The sequence below is a fragment of the Accipiter gentilis genome, chromosome W (assembly GCF_929443795.1).
Source record: "Accipiter gentilis chromosome W, bAccGen1.1, whole genome shotgun sequence".
NCBI lineage: Eukaryota > Metazoa > Chordata > Aves > Accipitriformes > Accipitridae > Astur > Astur gentilis.
In genome coordinates, this window is record NC_064918.1 from 28,696,049 (window position 1) to 28,709,464 (window position 13,416).

Consider the following 13,416-nt stretch of genomic DNA (forward strand, 5'->3'; position numbering starts at 1 on the left):
GAAGCATGCCCTCAGGAAAACTGCACACATGTTCATGGGAAGCAGAATCCTGGACTTTTCACAATAGCAGCTCTACATCTCCAGTGAAAGAAGCTTGAGGATTTGGTCAGACACCACTCCAATCACTTCTGTCCTTTTTTTCTGGAAAAAATTTGTTTGTGCAGCCATAAGGCACACCTGATCAGGGAAATTATACAGCTGAAAAATAAAGCTAGCAAATAAAAATAAAGATCAGTGATCTGGATCAATCAGTCTTTATAGTATGAAATTGTATGAACTTTCTTAAGATTATATATAGTTTACATTGTATACTGCACAGTCATGGTTCAGTCAGCATGACTAAAGGACCCCAGCTCATTGCAAGGAGGAGGATGACAGCCCTCACCCTAAAGAATAAAGGGTACCCCTGGACTACCCAGATCACACCAGCATCCCAGCCCCTCTGACACCTCTGTGAAACCCTGCCGTTATCTGGCATCAGAGATAAGTAACTGTAGCAAGACAAACTCCAGGGACATCTAGATCAGGAAAGAAGCAGATGGATGACGACACCATAGAATTATAGTTGCTTTGCAAAACAGTAGTGTGTGTTAAGTAGTGATTGGTCAAATCATGCTGTACCTGAATGCCAGAAAGGTACAAGAACCCTCTGTAAAACTGCGTTCGGGGTGCCCCAATTTGAATGTCATACCTCATGCACATGAATAAAGAATTACTCTTGTAATTCTATACTTTGTGTCCTAGCCTATCTCCTCAGTCAGCACAACCCAGTTGTGAAATCTTTGTAACAATAAACGCAGCAGATAGCAGAAATGAGATGAGACCTTCCACTCCCATACAGAATCAATTACCATCCACTGCTATGACTGACAGACAGAGGCAGATTCTTCTATAAGTTGGATCTTGCAGAAAGAGGAATCTCTTTTATCATTTATAATATCAGGTTATATGCAACAGACTTCCACATCAGTTTGAAAGACCATTCTGAATGTCATATCGGGGTAAAACACCATCTGTTGTGGATGATCCCATCATTACTCAACAGAAAACAACTGTAAAACTGTGTATGAAAATGCAAAATGTAAGCAGGCCCTCTCCACACAGACTCCATTTAATTACTTTGGAGTTGATTAATAGTTTTCTCCTTTTTCCCCTAGAGCTATCAAAACTCTCTTCAGAAGCTAGTGTTCTTGTTCAGGTTTCCCATTTTACACTGCCATAAGAGAGCTCTTCTGTGGATATAGTATAGATGTCTCCTGACAGCAAGTCATAAGAGGAAACGGGCTTCAAATACAAGTAAACACTTCACTTACATAAGCCTACAATGAGGCATTACTGACCAACTTTGCATACAAAATAAATTAAGAGTCATGGTGTGCTGACTTTGGCTGGAATAGAGTTAATTTTATTCATAGTAGCTAGTATGGGGCTATGCTTTGAATTTGTGCTGAAAACAGTGCTGATAACACAGGGGTGTTTTCATTACTGCTGAGCAGTGCTTACATAGAGTCAAGGCCTTTTCTGCTTCTCACACTACCCCACCAGCGAGTAGGCTGGGGATGCACAAGACGTTGGGAGGGGACACAGCTAGGACAGCTGAGCCCAACTGACCAAAGACCATATGATGTCATGCTCAGCAACATAAAGCTGGGGGAAGAAGGGAGACGTTTGGAGTGATGCCATTTGTCTTCCCAAGTAACCATTACACATGATTGAGCCCTGCTTTCCTGGCAATGGCTGAACACCTGCCTGCTGACGGAAAGTAGTGAATTGATTTCTTGTTTTGCTTTGCTTGTGTCTTTTGCTTTCCCTATTAAACTGCCTTTATCTCAACCCATGAGTTTTCTCACTTTTACTCTTCTGATGATCTCCCCCATCCCATTGGGGGGAGGGGGCGGCGGTGAGGGTGGAGTGAGTGAGCAGCTGTATGATACTTAGTTGCCAGCTGGGGTTAAACCACAACATATGGAAAAATAGGGCAGACAGCCCTTCCATATCCCTTCACCAGGAACTAACTGCAACAATTTTCTCCTGGAAATGAAAGTAACCCTGTCATCAATTGTGGTGTCACAATTCAGCATTTCCATGACTTGTAAATAACAGGAAACAGGTTACAGGAACTCTGTTTTACTAAACTACTTCATAGACTTTGAAAAATTTTAAGAATAAGTTTGTGTTGCATATAAAAGATGATTCTTAATTTAAAACTTATGTTTGGTAAAATAGCCAGAAATTTCTGGGCAATCTGTAGCAGTATTTATTTCCTATGTTTCTAACCAAATTGTATAAGTGGAAGTTCTGTCTACTTTGGACCAAAACCATTCAACATTAACATTTATTAGTGTAAAAAGCTAATACTCTCTATTATAGCACCCTCTTTTGACCCAATGTAACCAAGTGTTTCTCAACTATTAAAGTGATTCTAAAGTTCCCATGACTGGTCAGATACATAATACTTTTTGAGCTAGCATGAGAAGCAAGAAGAGAACAGCTGCAAATACTGTTTTCTGCAGAAAAACAAAACAGATGAGACAATAAAAGGCACATGGAGTTCTCAAACACCTTTTGATTTTGATCAAATTTCAGAAGCTTAATGAAAGAAGTTCAAAGTTTGATTTCCACCCCCACGACCCCCCAGTTCATCAAGTAAAGAAACATTTGACAATAAGTAAATTACCATCATTTCAACCTATGTTTTTATAATGTGCATTAGCAGTGGTATAGCATGCACAAGCATCCTTCACGCCTATTCAACCCTTTAAACATGACCATATCACTACATTACACTTCATAAATGGAACAGATTGAGAAAAACTATAGAATGGCTTGGGTTGGAAGGTACCTTAAAGGTCATCTAGTTCCAACCCCCCTGCCATGGGCAGGGACACCTTCCACTAGACCAGGTTGCTCAAAACCCCATCCAACCTGGCCTTGAACACTTCCAGGGAGGGGGCAGCCACAACCTCTCTGGGCAACCTGTCCCAGTCCTCACCACCCTCACAGTAAAGAATTTTTTCCTAATATCTAATCTACATCTACTCTCTTTCAGTTTAAAGCCATTATCCCTTGCCTTATCACTGCATGCCCTTGTAAAAAGTCCCTCTCCAGCTTTCTTGTAGGTCCCCTTTAGGTACTGGAAGGCTGCTATAAGGTATCCCCAGAGCCTTCTCTTCTCCAGGCTGAACACCCCCAACTCTCTCAGCCTATCCTCAGAGGAGAGGTGCTCCAGCCCTCTCATCATCTTCATGGCCCTCCTCTGAACCTGCTCCAACAGGTCCATGGCCTTCTTATGTTGGGGGCCCCAGAGCTCAACACAGTACTCCAGGTGGGGTCTCACGAGAGCAGAGTAGAGGGGGAGAATCACCTCCCTCGACCTGTTGGTCATGCTTCTTTTGATGCATCCCAGGTTATGGTTGGCTTTCTAGGCTGCAAGAACACATTGCTGGGTCACGTTAAGCTTCTCATCAACCAATACCCCCAAGTCCTTCTCCTCCCATCTGCTCTCAATCCACTTGTTGCCCAGCCCGTATTTGTGCTTGGGATTGCCCCAACCCATGCGCAGGACCTTGCACTTGGCCTTGTTGAACTTCATGAGGTTTGCATGGGCCCACCTCTCAAGCCCATCAAGGTCCCTCCGGATGGCATCCCTTCCCTCCAGCATGTCAACTGCACCACACAGCTTGGTGTCATCAGCAAACTTGCCGAGTGTGCACTCAATCCCATTGCCCACGTCTCTGACAAAGATGTTAAACAGCGCTGATCCCAATACCAAACCCTGAGGAATGCCACTCATCACTGGTCTCCACCCAGATATCAATCTGTCGACCGCAACTCTTTGAGTGCGACCATCAAGCCAATTCCTTATCCACCAAGTGGGTCCATCTGTCAAATCCACATCTCTCCATTTTAGAGACAAGAATGTCATGTGGGGACAGTATCAAATGCTTTGCACAACTCCAGGTAGATGACGTCTGTTGCTCTTCCCTTGTCCACCAATGCTGTAACCCTGTCATAGAAGGCCACCAAATGTGTAAGGCACGATTTGCCCTTAGCGAAGCCATGTTGGCTGTCACCAATCACTTCTCTGTTTTCCATGTGCCCTAGCACAGTTTCCAGGAGGATCTGCTCCATGATCTTGCTGGACAACACAGAGGTAAGACTGACTGGCCTGTAGTTCCCCTGGTCTTCCTTTTTTCCCTTTTTAAAAATGGGGGTTATGTTTCCCCTTTTCCAGTCAGTGGGAACTTCCCTGGACTGCCATGACTTCTCAAATATGATGGATAGTGGCTTAGCCACTTCATCCGCCAGTTCCCTCAGGACCCACGGATGCATCTCATCAGGTCCCATGGACTTGTGCACCTTCAGGTTCCTTAGATGGTCTCAAACCTGATCTTCTACGGTGGGTGGTTCTTCATTCTCCCAGTCCCTGCCTTTGCCTTCTGCGTCTCAGATGGTGTGGCTGGAGCAGTTGACAATGAAGACTGAGGCAAAAAAGTCATTGAGTACCTCAGCCTTCTCCATGTTCTGGGTAACCAGGTCTCCCTTTTCCTTCTGGAGAGGGCCCACATTTTCCCTAGTCTCCCTTTTATCACTGATGTACCTATAGAAGCTTTTCTTGTTGCCCTTGACATCCCTGGCCAGATTTAATTCTATCAGGGCTTTGGCTTTCCTAACCTGATCCCTGGCTGCTCAGACAATTTCTCTATATTCCTCCCAGGCTACCTGTCCTTGCTTCCACCCTCTGTAGGCTTCCTTTTTGTGTTTGAGTTTGTCCAGGAGCTCCTAGTTCATCCATGCAGGCCTCCTGGCGTTTTTGCCTGACTTCCTCTTTCTTGGGATGCATCACTCCTGAGCTTGGATGAGGTGATCCTTGAATATTAACCAGCTTTCTTGGGCCCCTCTTCCCTCTAGGGCTGTATCCCATGGTACTCCACCAAGCAGATCCCTGAGGAGGCCAAAGTCTGCTCTCCTGAAGTCCAGGGTAGTGAGCTTGCTGTGCACCCTCCTCACTGCCCTAAGGATCCTGAACTCCACCATTTCACAGTCACTGCAGCCATATATTCTATACTTTTGATTATACATTATTTAAAGTCATAACTTGCTTAATCCTCTTTTTAAATTAGCCTGCCAAGCCCACAACTTATTCTCCAGGAAATGGGCAGACAAATATTCAAACTGCAACATTCAGAACCATCAAAACTCAACCATCAAAAGTTTAGGTCCCTAATTTACTTTAAATTGTCATAAAATAAAAACTGGATAATCTCTAAATTAAGTTTCCGAACCCTAGTTAAACCTTACAACTGCCTATGGCAAACATGATATATCAATGAAATGTGACCAGAAAAACCACCCCTCTTGTTAGAAAAATCACTAAATAGGAAAAGTCTAGAAAAGAATGAACGTGTGAAATAGAGTCATTTGCTTCAATTTCTGGGGTGAGAATTGAAAAATTTGTATCCTTTGCCTCTTGTTTTTGTCAGCTCCAGAAAAGCTGTCCTACAGCTAGTTTTACACTTAAAAGTACTACCCATACTATTCTGTCAGATAGGAGAATGAAAAAACCCACACCCCTAGCCAGCAGATTATGCATGCAAGAATCCTCATACAGATAAATCATAATGGCATAGAAGTCCTTTTGGTAGAATAATTTTGTGTGTATCAAGAAAATTCCAGAGTTCTTCCAGAGTTACACTAATATACCAAATAATAACTGTAGACAATCCATTAATTGGGGGGCAGGGGGGAAAACACAACTCCCTCATATAGGTGAAATAAAGTATTTGCTTAATTTAGGTACAACTTTTCAACAACTACAAGATTTGATTTATGCTGCTTAAAAGATACCCTATTTAATAATTTACAAAATTTAGTGCAACAGAACAATAGAAACTGGGTGTACATTCCTGCAATTCTAAAATGAAAGTTCCAAATATTAACCAAAAACAATCTTCTCTTTACCCACAAACTTAGAAAGACATGTACTAGTCATTATGGTTTGTCCATTTGTATTGTCAACTTTTTTTCATTCACCTAACTCCAGGTAAATTTAAACTCATTTTAGATGCTCTGATAAATATCACTGTCATTTTGTTTAAACTGTCGCTGCTTGTTGCAGTTTCAACTAATTAACATGTGTTTCATACTTTCCACCTAGGCAATTATTTAATGTACCCTGTATACATGAAAATATTCCTCTGATTAATATTATGGTGTTATATTTTTGAAAGCTAACTAACAGTAATTTTCAATTACCAAATGTCTGAAGAGCATTAAAAAAAAAAAAAATCAAAGAAAGTAGTCACCTGATGTTTACACTGGCAACATATCTTCTTCAGTTCTGAAAGTTTTGAGGAGTTTGAACACAAAAGCAACCTGGCAATTTCAATTTTCTTCTTTCAGCTTCAATAAATTAAATATCAGCTCCAGAGAAGCTCTATGCATATGAAGGTGAACAGATATTTTTATCTATATCTAGAAAATTAAAAATATTTTTTTGAACAAAAAGATGAGAAGTTGCCTACTCATGCTAAATGTACATGCAGATGGAGGAGACTGAGCAAACACTGCACAACAGATCTCCTGAAACTGAGCATCCAACTGTATGCCAAGCAGAAGAGTAGCACTGTGTAAACATGTGAATGGAAGTCCAGGCAGAAGCATGACAAGTCTCATCACTCGTATGACATAAATGTGTATGAGAACATCTTGCACTTACTAGAGCAAGCCTCTCCACAAAGCTAAGATAATTAACCCTGGACACAGCCAGCCCTTACATGTTACAAAAAGAACTTGAAAAGAATGGTTGTGAGGAAGATTCCTTTCTCAAAAATCTACAGGTAACACCAGTGATTAAAAAGATTAAAAAAAAAAAAATCATCAAAACCAATTTAAACACATTTTTATATCCCAGAACTTCCAGACTTACCATGCACAGCATTACACAGAGACCAGTTTCAGCTATATATAGAACTTCCAACAGTTGAATCAAATGAATTTAAAACAATTAACAAATATATACTGAATGGCTTAGAAGTGGCTTATTTTGGTTGACCTGAAACAGTTTAATAGACTCACAATTAACAAGAGTATTGCCTGCACCAGTCAGTTTAAAAATCAAACTTATGTCAAAGCTTATGCAACACTTCCTAAGTAGTGCTAAGAAAACAGTAAGTAAACGATAACGAATGCTTTTTATTCTACTGTATCAGTATGAGTGTACTCAAAGTGACAAAACCTAGCTGCATATAATGGAAATAACTTACAAGAACACTTACTTTAGTGTTTCAGACCAGCTACAGTCACAATGAAAACAAGTTTCATTTCATGCAACACTCAATAATCCAAATCCAAATTTTAAGTTTTTCTCCATGTATAACTACCCAATTAAAAATATAAATATCTGCACAGAAATGACTGACAAATTGTTTCTAAAACCAACTGGAAAGTCTGTTGTTTCTCTAGCTGGCTACTGTTCAGGCTGTACCTTCTGTCATGCAAACAAAAACGAGTTGTCAGTACAAAAGCATAAAGTTCTGAGACGCAATTTTACTTTTACCTGATACAACTGCAGGTTGTTACAGTTAGTACCATTCCCCCAAACAACTGCATTGTATGGGAGGCTTAACAAAGAGAGATCAGACTGCAGTAGAAGCCCCATCTACACACCACAGTGGCTGCAAGAGTAAGACCCCCTAGCAAAGGGTCTCCCGCTCGTATATACACATCCCTTGGCCCAGCAAACCCACTCCCCAATCGTTTCTCCCTAACGAACCACCGAGCACTGCGCGAGAGAGGGGCAGGGCGCTTCCCCCACGGCCCAGCCCGGCCGAGGCAAAGCGAGCCGCGGCAGGCGCAGGAGGCCACCGCAGGAGACACAGAGTACAGCGGTAAAGACGGCGGCCACCATCCCTCCGCCGCGCTCCCCGCGGCAAGGCCCAAGCCCAGTCCCCAGGGTGGCGTAAGAATCGAGGCTGCTCCTGCGGAAATTACGCCGGCTGCGCTGCACCGCACCCTGCCCTACCCGTTCCACCCGCGGCACTTCCCTACCCAGAAGCTCTCCACGAAGTAGGCCATCATCACACCGCCCCGGCCCTCAGCAAGCACGGCGTCAACCTCCGAAACACCAACGGAGGAAATGAACACCTCCACAAGACACCACACTTCCCGTTACGATGCAACAGCCTCCTTCCAGCCCCGCGCATGTGCCCAGCAGCTGCGGGGCGCCGCGGCTCCCGCGCAGACGCGTCCCACCCCCCCCCCCCACCTGGGCGGAGGAGCAGCCCAGAGCGTCAGCTCCACTGCAGCTGAGAAGTGCTCTCAGAAGTAAAGAAACCCTGATCTCTACAGAAATATGAATATACTTGCAGAAGGCACACTCAGAAATCTTGAGTAAAATCCCCTCTAAAATATGCAGTAACCACTAAGGAGTGACTATACTGAAAGCTGGAATGCACACAAATTATTTGATACCCAGGAGAATAGATTCATGCTGTTTGAAGCGGTATCATAACCAAGCATCTTTCCATCCACATAGGATAAGATCCTTCATGTGGGCATGGTGGTGTTGGGTTACGGTTAGACCTGATGATCTTAAAGGTCTTTTCCGAACTAAACAATTCTATGATTCTATGATTCAAGGCATTTGATCACTACTAGGCACTTTATTAACAAAGTGTAACTTACCCTCTCCAGTACCTCCTCTCACAGGATTTTACAGTTTCAGTGACAGGCTCCTAAAAACAATACACTTCTGTCATGATTTAACCCCAGCCAGCAACTAAGCACCACAAAGCTGTTCACTCACTTCCCCTCCAACCAGTGGGATGGGGGAGAGAATTGGAAAAAAGAAAAGATAAAACTCGTGGGTTGACGTAAGAACAGTTTAATACAACAGAAAGGACGAAACTAATAATGATAACACTAATAAAATGACAATAGTAATAATAAAAGGATTGGAATATACACAACAAGTGATGCACAATGCAATTGCTCACCACCTGTAGCCCAGTGCCAAGTTAGTTCCCAAGCAGCGATCCCTCCTGCAGGCCAACCCCCCCCCCCAATTTATATACTAGGCATGACATCATGTGGTATGGAATACCCCATTGGCCACTTTGGGTCAGCTGCCCTGGCTCTGTCCCCTCCCAACTTCTTGTGCCCCTTCAGCCTTCTTGCTGGCTGGGCATGAGAAGCTGAAAAAATCCTTGACGTTACACTAAACATTACTTAGCAACAACTGAAAACATCAGTGTGTGATCAGCATTCTTCTCATACTGGATCCAAAACATAACACTTTACCAGCTACTAGGAAGAAAATAAACCCTATCCCAGCTGAAACCAGGAGAGTATCCACCCCTTATTCTATACCATTGATGGGATGCTCAGGTCCCATACTTTCCAATACATCCTAATCAATCACTATCACCTTTTCTGTCCTTTGAGATATATATATACACACACACACAGATATCATTCCCTTTGTCTATGGGCCATCTCTGTAAAATGTTCATTGAGTTCATTTAGTCCCCAACTTTGGGCTCCATCTGTCATACCAGACTTTCTGAGCAGGTGGGATGGTGCAAAGTCCTCTCAGTCAGGAGAGCAGGATCAGGCTTCAGTGTGGTGTGACGAGCAGGTGACATTGGACGCAGCAGGAGGATGGTGTGCGCTGTTGGATTGTTGCATGTTGAAGTCAGTTCTGGTTCCATCACTACTGCGCTTTGCTCAGTTTTATCACAGTTCTTTCTTGCTTGATCTAAGTGATTCTTACTATAGTACTATGGATATAGCATATAACAATTATAGTAATGATGACATACAGTGGCATGGTTATATAGCAACTAACATCATACAGTTTAATTCATTGGCTATTCTCACCTAAAATCAAATCCCCTTGAGGCACACATCGGACTTCTCCATCTTTTCGCATCACCCAACAAGAGCACCCAGGTCCTTGAGCAAAAGCAATCCCACGAATGGGTTTACCATTGCCTGAGGCAGGAGTAACACAGACTGTCTTCCTTAAAATATTTTTCATGTACACTACAGGTACTTTATCCCCTCCTACAGTATGTAAAATTTCTGAATGGGCAGGGCCAGCCCGATTGGCAGATCCTCTGGTGTTGACTAACCAGGTGGCTTTTGCTAAATGTGTATCCCAATGTTTGAAAGGTCCACCCCCCATTGCTTTCAATGTAGTCTTTAACAGTCCATTGTATTGTTCAATTTTCCCAGAGGCTGGTGCATGATAGGGGATATGATACACCCACTCAATGCCATGCTCTTTGGCCCAGGTGTCTATGAGGTTGTTTCAGAAGTGAGTCCCGTTGTCTGACTCAATTCTTTCTGGGGTGCTGTGTCACCACAAGATCTGCTATTCAAGGCCCAGGATAGTATTCCAGGCGGTGGCATGGGGCACAGGATATGTTTCCAGCCATCCAGTGGTTGCTTCCAGCATTGTAAGCACATGGTGCTTGCCTTGGCGAGTTTGTGGGAGTGTGATATAGTCAATCTGCCAGGCTTCACCATATTTATATTTCAGCCATTGCCTTCCATACCAGAGGGGCTTTAACTGCTTGGCTTCCTTAATTGCAGCACGTTTCACATTCATGGATAACCTGTGTGAGAGTATCCATGGTCAAGTCCACCCCTCGATCGCAAGCCCATCTATATGTTGCATCCCTTCCCTGATGGCCTGAGGTATCATGGGCCCACTGAGCCATAAATAGCTCACCCTTATGTTGCCAGTCCAGGTCCGCCTGGGCCACTTCAATCTTGGAAGCTTGATCCACCTGTTGGTTGTTTTGATGTTCTTCAGTGGCCTGACTCTTGGGTACATGAGCATCTACGTGATGTACTTTTACAACCAGATTCTCTAGCCGGGACACAATATCCTGCCACAGTGCAGCAGCCCAGATGGGTTTGCCTCTGCACTGCCAGTTGCTCTGCTTACATGCTGTAGCCACCCCCACAGGGCATTTGCCACCATCCATGAGTCAGTATAGAGATAGAGCACTGGCCACTTTTCTCTTTCAGCAATGTCTAACGCTAGCTGGATGGCTTTCACCTCTGCAAACTGACTCGATTCACCTTCTCCTTCAGCAGTTTCTGCGACTTGTTGTGTAGGACGCCATACAGCAGCCTTCCACCTCCAATGCTTTCCCACAATGCAACAGGATCCGTCAGTGAACAGGGCATATTGCCCCTAATTTTCTGACAGTTTATTATACAGTGGGGCCTCTTCAGCACGTGTCACCTCCTCCTCTGGCAACATTTCAAAATCTTTACCTTCTCGCCAGTCCGTGATCACTCCTAAAATTCCTGGGCAACTGGGGTTTCCTATGTGAGCCCGTTGTGTGATCAGTGTGACCCACTTACTCCATGTGGCATCAGTCGCGTGATGTGTAGAGGAGACCCTCCCTTTGAACATCCAGCCCAGCAGTGGCAGTCGGGGTGCTAAGAGGAGCTGTGTTTCAGTACCAACCACTTCTAAGGCGGCTCAAACTCCTTCATATGCTGCCAATATCTCTTTTTCAGTTGGAGTATAGCGAACCTCAGATCTTCTGTATTCCCGACTCCAAAACCCCAGGGGTCGGCCTCGGGTCTCCCCCAGTGCTTTCTGCTAGAGGCTCCAGGTAGGGCCATTCTCTCCGGCTGCAGGATAATAGAGCACATTCTTAACATCTTGTCCTGCCCGGACTGGTCCAAGGGCTACTGCATGAACAATCTCCCGTTTAGTTTGTGCAAAGGCTTGTTGTTGTTCAGGGCCCCATTTAAAATCGTTCTTCTTCCTGGTCACTTGATAGAGAGGGCTTATAATCAAACTGTAATTTGAAATATGCATTCTCCAAAACCCCATGACACCTAAGAATGCCTGTGTTTCCTTTTTATTAGTCGGTGGGGACATAGCTGCTCTTTTGTTGATCATGTCCATTGGGATCTGACGACGTCCATCTTGCCATTTTATTCCCCAAAACTGGATCTCCTGTTCAGGTCCCTTGACCTTACTTTCTTTTATGGCAAAACTGGGTTTCAGAAGGATTTGGATTATTTTCTTCCCTTTCTCAAAAACTTCTTCTGCTATGTCACCCCATACGATGATGTCATCAATGTATTGCAGGTCTTCTGGAGCTTCACCCTTTTCCAGTGCAGTCTTGATCAGTCCAGGGCAAATGGTGGGGCTGTGTTTCCACCACTGGGGCAGTTGATTCCATAATACCCAGCAGCAGGTATTAGCAGATATCAGTGCTAAAAATCTTGCATTTTAATTTAAAATTCAGTGTAAAAATGCATACAGAGGGATTGTTGGGAGGGGATTTTATGTGCTGGGTCAGTATCCAGTACTTCTACAAAGTAACAGACTTTGAGCTGACACTCATATAAGATCTTGAGGTTATGAGACCAGCTAAATACAGTACTTAAAAGCAGAGTTTGATGCTTAGTCATACTTAAAAAAAATTGTTACATCATAGAAATCATAAAAATCATAGAAATCATAGAATCATTTAGTTTGGAAAAGACCTTCAAGATCATCGAGTCCAACCATCGCTTTTTGAATACCTCCAGGGATGGTGACTCAACCACTTTCCCTGGGCAGCCCATTCCAATGTTTGACAACCCCCTCAGTAAAAAAAATTTTCCTAATATCTAACCTAAATCTCCCTTGCCTCAACTTGAGGCCATTTCCTCTCGTCCTATCACTAGTTACTTGATAGAAGAGACCAGCACCCACCTCACTACAACCCCCTTTCAGGTAGTTGTACAGAGCTATAAGGTCTCCCCTCAGCCTCCTCTTCTCCAGACTAAACAGCCACAGCTCCCTCAGCCGCTCCTCATAAGACGTGCTCCAGGCCCCTCACCACTTGGTTGCCCTCTGAACACGCTCCAGCACCTCAATGTGTTTCCTGTAGTGAGGGGACCAAAACCAAAGTAGTCGAGGTGTGGCCTCACCAGTGCCGAGTACAGGGGAACAACCACCTCCCTGCTCCTGCTGGCCACACTATTTCTGATACAGTCTAGGATGCGATTGGCCTTCCGGGCCACCTGGGCACACTGCTGGCTCATATTCAGCTGGCTGTCAACCAGCACCCCCAGGTCTTTCTCTGCTGGGCAGCTTTCCAGCCACTCTTCCCAAAGACTGTAGTGCTGCATGGGGTTGCCGTGACTGAAGTGCAGGACCCGGCACTTGGCCTTGTTGAACTTCATACGATTGGTGTCAGCCCAAGGATCCAGCCTGTACAGATCTCTTTGTAAAGCCTCCAGTCGTGGTTTCAGCCCAGCCGGTAACAAAGGACCACACAGCCACTCGCTCACTCCTCCGCCCCCCTCCGGTGGGATGGGGAGGAGACGGAGGAGAGAAAAGAAAAAGAAACTGGAACCTCGAGGGTTGAGATAAAGGCAGTTTACTGGGACAAA

The 13,416-nt window shown here is 44.2% G+C and overlaps 1 protein-coding gene across 5 annotated transcripts in view; it reads right to left on the reverse strand.

Moving 5' to 3' along the window:
* The window catches only part of LOC126035444 (F-BAR domain only protein 2-like), a 131,304-nt gene extending 123,073 nt beyond the window's left edge, over window positions 1-8,231 (reverse strand). For 4 of the 5 annotated variants that reach the window (XM_049794012.1, XM_049794010.1, XM_049794011.1 and 1 more), the window contains exon 1: window positions 8,050-8,231. In XM_049794012.1, coding sequence (XP_049649969.1) covers window positions 8,050-8,079 — 30 coding nt within the window. In that variant the 5' untranslated portion in view covers window positions 8,080-8,231. Of the gene's footprint in view, window positions 1-6,305; window positions 6,475-8,049 lie in introns of all 5 variants that reach the window. The other variant, XM_049794013.1, reaches the window with a different exon arrangement.
* Between the last annotated feature and the right edge of the window lie 5,185 nt (window positions 8,232-13,416).